At 52.8% G+C, this 10,915-nt stretch overlaps 1 protein-coding gene across 1 annotated transcript; it reads right to left on the bottom strand.

The window, feature by feature from the left end:
- Positions 1–1,293: 1,293 nt before the first annotated feature.
- Plaat2 (phospholipase A and acyltransferase 2) lies at positions 1,294–10,007 on the bottom strand. The gene is given in 5 exon segments (XM_047519043.1): positions 1,294–1,528; positions 5,018–5,245; positions 5,247–5,287; positions 7,734–7,842; positions 9,940–10,007. Coding segments are annotated over 5 exon segments (510 nt in total). The 5' UTR covers positions 9,949–10,007; the 3' UTR covers positions 1,294–1,405.
- Positions 10,008–10,915: the final 908 nt, after the last annotated feature.

The raw sequence follows: 10,915 nt of genomic DNA, 5'->3' as shown, positions 1-10,915 counted from the left end.
TAGCAGCCCCAAACCTGCAGGCCAGCAAGCCCTCCAGGGCAGCCAGTCCACCTGTTTCATCCCTCAGGCAGCACTGTCCCTGGTGCTGACAGCCAGAGCCAGGGTTACAATCCATGCGAGTGGCTAATTTTAAAATCGGCGGGCAAAGGGAGGGACCATAGTTCAAATGGCTGCAGTCGGATCTTACATCCCAAGTAAGGCTGAATACTGTGTTCTGAGAATGGGCTTTGGACCTCCCTCTTCTCCCGACTCCTTTCCTAGCCCCAGTCTGTCCACATCGGCACTGACGTGCCATCTGTTTCTAAGCCAATCCTGATGTTTCCCAAATGTTTACCTTTGTCACATCATCTCCTCCTCCTGACCTGCTGCACCGTATCTGCAGCTCCGTCCTCTCACCTTGTGACTCAAATGGTTTGATCTTATTTGCTTTTGTTTTATTGTTTTGTTTTTTAATGTGGCGCTGTGGTCTCACAGTCGGTTGCTATGGAGGGAATAAAGGTGGTGAAAGGCTCCCGGGGAAAAGGGAAGAGCTCGCAGGTCTTCCCCACTCCTAGTCCCCCATCCTGAGCAGCTAGAGAAGCAGGCGGCAGGTCCTCGCCTTCGGGAGGCGCGGCTCAGGGTCTCTCCCCGGCCCAGGGATGGGTCCCTCTCTCCAAGGCCAACTCCTCACCCAGTGGTCTTGTGCTGGAGGACCCGGGAAGCTTGCAGAAAAGGAGGGTGGCGAGGACGCAGGCGACCTGGGAATGTCCTGGGGGTGGCGGCGTCCCAGGGCGACCGTGGCTCAGCAGCCTCTCCCAGACGCTTGGCCCACCCGGTGCAGGGAATCCGTGGAGAAGAAATGGCCTCTTGTCCCCGCTCAGAACTGCTCAGCCCACCTTCCCATGGGCCAGGGAGGGGGCTCCTGGATTGGGACAGGACAAACTCTCCAAACTGAAGCCACAGCCTCTGGGAAATCGAGGATCAGGCCGGCAGACCTGGGTCTGGAGAAGTTCTTCCTGCAGGCACTGGCCCCCTCCTCGCTGGGGCTGCACATGGCAGAGGGAGGGAGAGAGAGCTCTGGTCTCTTCTTCTTCTTCTTAGAGGGACACTGTCCCCACAAGAGGGGCCTCACCCTCACCACCTCCACCAAACCTAATGAACCCCCAATGACACCACCTTCAAACACCATCGCATTGGGGGTCAGGCATCAACCAGTGAATTTGGGGTGGACACAAACACTGAGACCATGACATGGTGCCAACACCTGTTTAATAGAATTCATGCTCTGCAGCATCTCCCTCAGGAAAACGCGTCCTCGGCTTTGATTCAGTTCCACTAAACCAAGTGCTGTGATTACAGAGGAGGTAACTATCTAAACCAAACTACTTTCACCGGCTTCCTCAATTCCTCAAGCTAAAGCCTGGATTTACTGCTTTTCCCGATTGCTTCTGGCCAGCACCATCCCAACGAGTCCTGCAACACCAAAGAGAGTTGCTGCAACACCGAAGACAGTTGCTGCAACACCGGCTGCAGTGAGAGCCTCGGTCACCTGCAACAGAAGACAGGGCAGGTCACATCAGGCCAGAGATACTTGTACAAGGAACCTGCAGCTCAGGGACGACCCAGGGGCCCTGTCCTTCACCCACATCACAGAGGGAATGACCACGGACAGGGAGGGGGAATCCCAAAGGTCAGCCCAGCCAGGAAAGAGGGCAGGAGGTGCCTGGTCAGAGGGAAATGATGCAGGACTGAGCCTCAGGTGTGAAGTGGGAGTCCCGGAGGAGGAAGACGAGATACACCCGAGGGTGTGTAAAGCATCACACCCGCGGGGAGGCTGTGGAAAGGACAGAGCGGCACAGCTCAGATGTTCTAGTCAACGATGGTTGATGGGGACCCTTGAAGCAGGTGCCACGTCGGGGAATGACCCTGTGAGCTCTCAGTACCCGGGGCCTGAGGACAGGGACCCCTGGGCTGTGCACAGCGTCCCTGGTGCTCAGCCCACTGGCAGGCACAGAGTGTAGCCTAGAGTCTTGTCTGCTGAACCCGTCCTGGACCAGAGCAGGGCTGAGGACATGCTTTGTGAAACAGGAGGACCTCGCTCGTGTGCTGAGAGGAAGGGGCTCTGCCAAAGGAAGCAGACACGGGAGGGTGGGGACGCGCGGGTGCCCTTGACAGTGGTGCTTCAGCACGGGGGGCGGGAGCTGGTGACACGGCCAGCCACAGCCCTGGGGACACCCTTGCACACAGGTGGAACTACAGGCAGAGGGGACACCAAGCCCCAGAGAATGGCTGGTTTCTCCGGCACCGCCCTATGCTGGTCATCTTACAGCTTCTGTGTTTCTTACCCACCCAACAACCTGTGAGGTGGCATTCAGATTCCCCCTTTCCAGCAGGCCAAGAAGGAGGGTGGACAGTGGAGAGGCCTTACCCAAGGCCACAGAGCTGGCAAGTGACAAGCTCAGATCTGCTTTCACCTGTCACAGCCAGGGAAGAAACAGTAAAATCAGTGACCGGAGACCAGGGTTCCGGGGTGCAGCAGCATGTGAAGGAGGAGGAAGAGAAAGGGGGAGGGTTGGTCTTGTGCAGAGACTCAGCAACAGCTCCGCACGCTGAGGACAAACGTGGCCGGACACGAGAAGCAGCAAGGACCACGGACTCCCTCCAGGCACCACTGCCACTGAGCAGGGCTCTGCTGCAGTTTGTGCAGAGGTGACAGGCGCTTCAAAGGAGATGAGGGAGCAGGGATGGGGGAGCGGGGGTCCCTAGAGTCAGGGAGGTGAGAACTGAGGAAGGGTGGTCCCTGTCAATGCAGCGAGGGCGGCTGAGTGTGCCCCCGACAGGCGTTGAAGTCAGATCCTACCGTCCTGCAGAGATAGCAGGAGGCCCTGGCTTTTCCGAGGAGTACATTCCAAAGGCATGACTCCCAGACCTTGGAGCAAGACATCATGAGGTGCAAGGCCTCTATGTCTGCGGGATCTTGCTTCCTACCAATCTGCCTCTCACAGAGTCAGAGGAGGATCCATAATTACAAGGCCATTTTAGCAAATGCTCAGACGGGAGGTCTTGGGTCTATCACCTGCTGTTGGTTGGAAAAAATAGTACATTCTATAAAAAATAGAACTTTGTCAAGCAGGCAGTGGAAAGGGGATTGGGGCTCCTCAGGACAGACAGAGTTCCACGTTGCCAGAGGCCATGCTAGAGTCTAGAGGCCTCTCAGAGCCAAGGGTGGACAGTCATTAGGGGCCCAGAGTTCTGCAGTTCTCCCAGCCCAGTCTGTAGAGAGGAAGAAGGAGAAAGAGAGCTGGAGACGGACCCAGGAGGACCTTCCTACAGAGACAGATCAGAAGAGAAGGGAGGAGAGAGCGGGAGAAGACAGGCTAGTCACTGTGATACCCGCAGAAGAGGGTCACAAGGAGGGACCCTGGCCAGGCAGAAACTCAGTGGAACAGCCAGCACGAGGCCCAGCCTTGCTTGGTTGAACCCTCAGAAGCACAGCAGAGCCCACCACCCCTGAGACACCTGGGGGCGGGCGTCCTTGGGGCTTCTGTACAGCCTGTGGAAGTGGAAGCAGCCCACCCACCCCTCCTCACAGCACACCACCCCTGGGTCCAGACACACGTCCACCCTCCCCCGCTGACTGAGGGGAACCCACTCAAGCTGGGCTCACTGCACCCCAGTGCCCGGGGCTGACCGGCAGGTCTCAGTTCTCAGCCTGGGCTCAGGCTGGGCCTCGTTTCCAGAAGGCATGGATGTTCCCTGCCCACCTCCCTCCTCACCACAGCCCTCCTCCTGTCCTGCCAGAGGAGAGCCACAGCCTCCCCTGTCCTCAATCTGTGGGGCCATGGCCAGGGGCAAACACCCCTGGACACCAAAGAGGGAGGATTCTAGAACACACAGCTCTCCAACAAGAGGCCTCCAGAAACAAATACACAGGCCTGTGGAGGGAGGTCCCCTGCAGGTCCTCCTCCCACTGAGGATGAGGCTCCAAAGTGAGGTGGTGTCATGGCGATGGGCATTGACACCTTCAATTGAACCGAAAAATTGCCAGCTTATTGTTGTTGTTTTGTTTGTTTTTGGTATTAGGGATTGAACCCAGGGGCTCTTAACCACTGAGCCACGTCCCCAGCCCTTTTTTGTATTTTATTGACACACATAGTCTCACTAAGTTGCTTAGGGACTCAACAAGTTGCTGGTTTTGAAATTTTGATCCTCCTGCCTCAGCCTCCTGAGCCACTGGGATTATAGTCCTGCACCAATGAGCCTGGCAAATCGTCTATTTGACTGAAATAATTATCTGATTTGACCGACAGTGTTACAGAAAGAATCTGGCTTGACTCTTTAATTTATGCAGAAGACATTTTTCACTCATTAAATCAGCTAACTGTGTAACACCAGGTCGTCAAGAAAATAGGTACTGAAATCATGGATGCATATGCACAGATACATCATTTGTAAGTGTTTTACATTCATGTTTTTTGAAATGTTTAATTGTCACCTGAAAATGTCTAACCTAATTTTTCTAAGTGTTTGTTTGTTTGTATTTGAGTTACTGGGACTTGAACTCAGGGTCTCATGCACTCTAGACCCCTGTTCTGCCGCTGAGCTACGGCTCAGCCCTTCAAGTTCTTTTGGACCAACACTTGCTAAACTCCGTCCCATTGGTCAAATCTAGCCTGCCACCTGTTTCTACCAAAATAAATGAATGAAAAGAAATCAAGTGTTATCGGAACACAGCCTCGCCTGTTCATTTACACAGAGGCTGTGGCTGCTCTCAGATTACGGAGCTCCCTGGCAGAGGAATGAGAGGGAGCAGCGGCCCAAGAAATCTGAAGTTTCCTATTGACCCTGTGCAAAAACATGGCCCCACATGACCAGGTTCCTCTTCCCCTGGATCCCACTGCTCACTGCCAGCTTCCCGGATCCCCAACCTCTGGCATCTCCATCCCAGGTGGCACTGCCATCCCACAGCAGGTGCCCAGCCCCTGTCAGCTGGGCAATGGTCTGGTTGCAGGGAGGGGGACACAGTCTGAGGACATACCTGGTCACTGCGGGAAACTCCATAGCGCAGCGCGTTCACAAAGTGCTCACAGTTGTCGTGGGTCACTGAATAGGGGATTTCCTTCCCCACCATTTTCTCAGCCCGTTGGATGATTTTGTTGGGTGGCAGTGGCTCATACTTGTCATCGTGCTTGTTATTGACCCGGTACTTGTCTCCTCCGGCCACCACGGACAGCAGCTCCTTCTTCACTATGGCTCTGTCAGCACGGACTGGACATGCTGCTGCTCAACCCAGCCCCTGCCACTTCACCTGTGGAAACAGTGCACTCAGGCTGGGCAGGGACACAGTGGCTCAGAGCTGGCCCTGAGCCAGACAGCTCACTGCCAAATGGGGAGAGTAAGTGGTTTTCAGAAAGTTTTGGCCTCCTCCCTTGATGGCGTCTTCGACCAGCCTCATTCCCCCTGGGGCGGCGTTGGAGGGCAGCAGTACACCAGGCCTGGCTCAGGTGGCTGTAAGGACTTCCTGCCTGCCCTGTACCTGGGAAATCTTGATGTCATGGGACCTGACTTGGGCAGGTCCTGGACTTACTCTATCATTAGTTCCTTCCATGTGATTCATGTGGCAGATACAGAGTCCAGTGTTGAATGATGCAGAACTAAAATTAGAAAGTGAAAATGATACCTTCATATATACTACGAAGTATATATGAACCCATAGTTAAAGTCAATGGAACTCTGTGAGTAAATGGCGTGTTTCTGTGGAAGGACCTACAGAGGAGGCAGATGGCAGCTGTGCACACTGGACAGACCAACGGGCAGGGCTTCCAGAGCTGAGTGTGAAGGGAAGCTCTGGATGTCATCATTTGTCAGCACACTCATCTCTTAAGTGGGAGACTGTGCATTACAGAAATCCCTGACCAATATCTCTACAGGGCCTGGAAAGAGCTCTAACGATACAACAACTTCTCTGCAAGGAAGGCAGCCTGACATAGCAGGTTAGCTTCAACAGTCCATAACAAAGCAACTCTTGATCGCCTAACTGCTCAACAGGAAGGAACTGAAGCCTTTACTGAGGAAAAATGCTGCTTCTAAGAAAATAAAAGCAGGGTTGTTGCCCAGAACCTAAAAGATGGAAAGGATGGATCCAGGTACTTCTTGTGAACAAGGAGACATGATCAGTGGACACATATCCCAAATCAGCTGGTTGACTCTGGTCCCAGAGACCTGGTTTGGAATGTTCTCTCCATACTTGGTATTATTCTCCACCTAGTTGCACTAATAACATTCCCTTCATGAGGTGTGTTCTCAAGAGACATGAAGTTTGTCAGCAGCCACTTGCTCTTCAGATGATCTCTATGAGCACTAAGCCACCAAAACTGTACTCAGTTGAACCATGTGAAGGATCTGTCAGTCCTGCATTGCCATCTACAAAGTCCCCTGAAGGACAAACATCCAGGGATCCAGGGATCAGGGATCCAGGGATCAAGAGTAACCTTGGGGATTTTTAACAGAAATGGAAATAAGAACAAATACGGAATGTAGACCAAAACCCCACAGCCAGGCATGGTGTGGGGGCACCTACCTGTAATCTCAGACACTCGGGAGGCTGAGGCAGGAGGATGCCAGTCTGAGGCCAACTGAGCAATGCAGTGAGACCCTGACTCAGAATAAATCTTAAAAAGAGCTGGGGGTGGGGCTTGGTGTTGGAGCACCCAGGTTCAGTCCTCAGGGCTGCAACCAACAAGAACAAAGGGCCCACGACATGCAGCCCTAACAGGGAACTGTGCTGATTCCCCACAGCCAGCTCTAAGCTGCACAGCCCTCCCTCTCCTGTGAGCAGGACCTGCTGTCCAGGGTTAGGCCCACCAGGGAGCCCAGGCAGCAGCACAGCCTAAGGAGGGCGGGCTCCTGGTGCTAGACTCGGGGAGAATGTCCTCCTTTAATGACGCTGTCCACCCCGGGCTGTGACCACTGCTGTGAGCTGAGCGTCTGTCATCTTCCGTTCAGAGTCTGGAGTGTGTGGACGGCATAGGTGCCACAGACGCTCAGATCCTCTAACCTGCCTGTGCTCACACACCCAGGGGCTATCCACACCAGCTGTGCTGGGAGTCTGATGACTGGACAGTGACCCTCTGTGCAGGTGAGGGGGTTCAGTGCGCCCCTTAAAGCCAGGATGCTTCAGACAGAAGGGAGGCGGCCTCCGCACCCGCCAGGCCCTGCACCAGGTTTCCACGGCCTCCTTCATGTCACTCCCTCATGGCCTGGGGACAGGAAGTCCTACCCTGCTCCTCTGAGGTGCCGCTGGGCTGAGTGAGGTGCAGCCACTCGTCAGGTCCCACAGTCAGGAGGCAGAGGGGCCGGGATTCCGGACTGGTGCTGGGGAGGTGGAGGCCCACACCACTGCCCTTTGCACCTGCAGCCAGGTGTGAACCCTCAGAAGGAGTGACTCCTTCTGTTGTGTGAGCTTCCAGAACTCCACATACACAGGGTATTGGATCTTTGGAGGGATGCTTATCAACTACAGGGGGTTCACCTGGCACTGAGCCCCACTCTAAATGGACACAGGTCAATGTTCTGTCCCGAACTCACTGATGAGGACTAGCAGGAGATACAGCCAGAAGGAGAGAGCGAGATTCATTCAGTCAATGCCCACTGAGTGCCTGCTCTGCCAGCCAGCTTGAGCACCAGCACATAACTGTGCCTGTGCTCATACTCCTGGTCTCAGCCCTGGAGTTTAACAGAGAAACCATGCTTACTTGGTGGAGCTAGATGGACCACATAGCCCTTTCCCACATAGATGGCCCAGTGCTCATAGCCAAAGCGAAAAATTTCAATTAGGTCTCCAACTTTTAGTTGTGTTCCACCCTGCAAGAGAAAAAGCAGGCACAGATTGAGGGGGGCCATTCACATTGACTGTTCTAGAACCTGACCTACTAGAAGCCCCAGCCCAGGCCTACAGAATCCCTCTGCTCATCACCTGTTGGAAACCATGGTGGAGAGACCTCTCCTCACACAGGTGGGAAGCCTCTCCATTGACCGTGGGCTTGCTAGTCTGGAAAGGTGCTCAAGGACAAGGAGGAGATGGCAAGGTTGTCTTGAGGGACCATGGCAGCAGGTCTGCAGCACAGCAGTGTGGGCAGGCATGTGCACAAGCTGCAGAGAGCACATTCCATGCACAGAGCTTGTGTGTATCTGCACGTGACCATGTGATTCCCAAGGAGTCTAAAAGGCCTCCTTAAGGACCACCAGCCATGGGCCTGGGTCTGAGTGATGCTAGTGAGTTCCAGAGCCCCATGTACAGAGCCCAGCGTGCCAAACACTGGGGAACATGTGACCCCCCATTGTACATTACTCCTTCAATATGAACTACCACCACCCTCCTGGACAGATGAGAAGACTGGGTCTCAGGATGGTTAGGGAACCTGGCTAGAGATCAAAAGAGCCAGATGGACATTGAAATCTCAGGGTTTCCAACATTTATGCCTGAACAATCCCAGGAGGGCCCCGAGGAACTGGGGCAGCTGGAGTCTGGGCTCCAGGCAAAGTCAAGCAAAGAAAGACAGGATGTGTTTGAGAGTCAGAGGGAGAGGGGTTCCCTTCTGAAGATTGCATGAGTGAGTTGAATTTCTGGAACACGCTGAGGCAATCAGCACCCAAGCTCAGCTAACTCAGGACATTAGGGCCAGTGCCCCCTGCCAGGGAACTGAGCTGCTGCAGAGAGAATGAGGATGCCAGCTCCCAGGAGGTCTGGTGGGTGATAGCGTGGAATTCAGTCCTTGGCAACAAGGATCAAGAGTCATCGTGACCAAATAAGGGCTAATGTGAGCATCAGAAAGGTAATAACTGTGGCAATGATCTGGCATGTCTGTAATCCCAGTGACTTGGTGAACTGTGGCAGCAGGATCACAACTTTGAGGCCAGCCTGGGAAACCTAGGGAGACCCAGCTTCATATTCAAGATTTAAAAGGCCTGGGGAGGTAGCTCAGTGGTAGAGCTCTTGCCTAGCATGCCAAGGTCCTGGTTTCAATCTCTAATACTGAAAAATTAATAAAAACACACGTACTGAAACACATTAAACTGGTTCTAGTAAAGACATTTAAGGAAAGGGAAAGATTGAAGCGCGGCTAGATGAAGTGTCCTCAGGGAACCCAGTACAAACTACAACAACATGCAAAGCTAGAAAGCAGCACTCACAGGCAGCTGTGTGCATGAGCCACCGCACAGACATGCACCTGGCAGCTGCCCAAGGGAAGGAGAGGCCAGGGAGGCGCCGACCTTCACGCCCATGGCTTCGACTTGCTGTTGGTTTCTTTTTCAGTTATTTATTTTACTCTCTTTCCACAAGTTATTACTGGTGCATTACACGTGTACACACAATGGGTGTGCGCTGCCTGTACACACAAGCTCCCAAGGTGCAGTGTGTTTTGGCCCATGTCACTCCCCAACACTCCCCTCACTCCCCTCCTCCCACCCCTGGTCCCTCTCCTCTGTGACCTCCCTTGGATTTTCTGATTTGGTTTCTTCAACAAGGAAAATACATTCACATATTATTGTGGGATTTATTAAATTAAAAACAGAACTACATCTCTGGAATCTAACCCCCCTTGCACACTCCCCTCTGATCTCAGCTGGAATATCAGTCCCCGCTTCCTCCTTCACAAGGTGATTCTTGCAGCCTGGTTTGGGTAAAGCAAAGCCTTCAGCCAGGTGTCAGGGGCTGCCAGCGCTCAGGGAACCCAAACCCACCTGCTGTGAGACCCAGAAGCCTCTGGGCTCTTAGACTCAGACCAGGGTTCCTTTCCTGCTGTGTGGGAGCCCCAGACCTGCAGACCACCTGCCCCCACCTGCACTGTCCCTCCCTACCTGAGCTCTGGCCCACAAAGACAGCACCCATAATTCCTGCTAACAGACTGTCACTGTTGCTTTTAAAATGAAAGTTTAAAACCCTTTCTGGGGACTCACCGAAGCCATCCTTCTGTCCAGAAGTGTTGTGTATTGCTGGCTAGATGTCCGGACTCCGTTTACTTGGCTTTGAGTTTCGTTTTCCCTTAACTCCACCTACCCAAGCCTTCAAGGTGGGGAAAACATAGGTCAAAGTTCACATAAAAATTTTCATCTTCCAAGGAGTGCAGGTCACACTTCCAAGAGACAGTTAGACATGGAAACCAGCTGGAGGGGAGAGAGGTCAAACTCAGTGTGCATTCAGGAGGATGTGGTGGCATCTGTGTTCGGGGGAATGTTCCAAAATCTCCATGAATCAAGGAGAGAGGAGAGAAAGTGAAACAAGTGTTATGGGGCGCAACTTAAGAACAGACCGATCACCACTGAGAAGTCCAAATTTGAGAGTCTTTATTAAGCTGGCCAGCTGACTGTCTCACACAATGCCCCAAAAAATGGATATGGGGAGAACAGCCCTGACCACAGGGTTGTAGGGGTTCTTATACCAAAAATCACACCAATCATAAGTGTCTGTTGCTATGATTCAAAATTACAGACTAACATCATGAGATCATCAACAGAGGGGGAAATGGGTCAAACTGACCCTTACCTAGGTACAAACTAAAGAATGATTACTAACATCCACACAATCACTGTTCACATGGTACATTGGTTAAGAGCATAGAGATCAAAGGAGAGCAACTTTTCATTACATAAGAATTGTCATTTTGTATTGCTAAACATGTCACACTAAGTAACTGAGGATGGGGACTGAGATGGGATGATCCCAAGGGAGAAGCTTATTCCCTACATAACATGAAGTCTCAGATCAAAATGGAGTCTGTTTAGTCATTTCCTTCATAGTCTGGCCATAACATTCTCATGGAGCCAGCCAGATCTGTCAGCCCATCACATTCCCCACTGGTTTTATGTACATAATCAAATCATTGATTCATTAGTAGTGCACAGGTGATTGTAGTGAGTGTGCAACACCATTGGC

This window comes from Sciurus carolinensis, chromosome 11, assembly GCF_902686445.1.
Source record: "Sciurus carolinensis chromosome 11, mSciCar1.2, whole genome shotgun sequence".
NCBI classification, from domain to species: domain Eukaryota; kingdom Metazoa; phylum Chordata; class Mammalia; order Rodentia; family Sciuridae; genus Sciurus; species Sciurus carolinensis.
The sequence above is the reverse complement of the archived record's forward strand: the minus strand, read 5'-3'. Positions and strand labels throughout refer to the sequence as shown.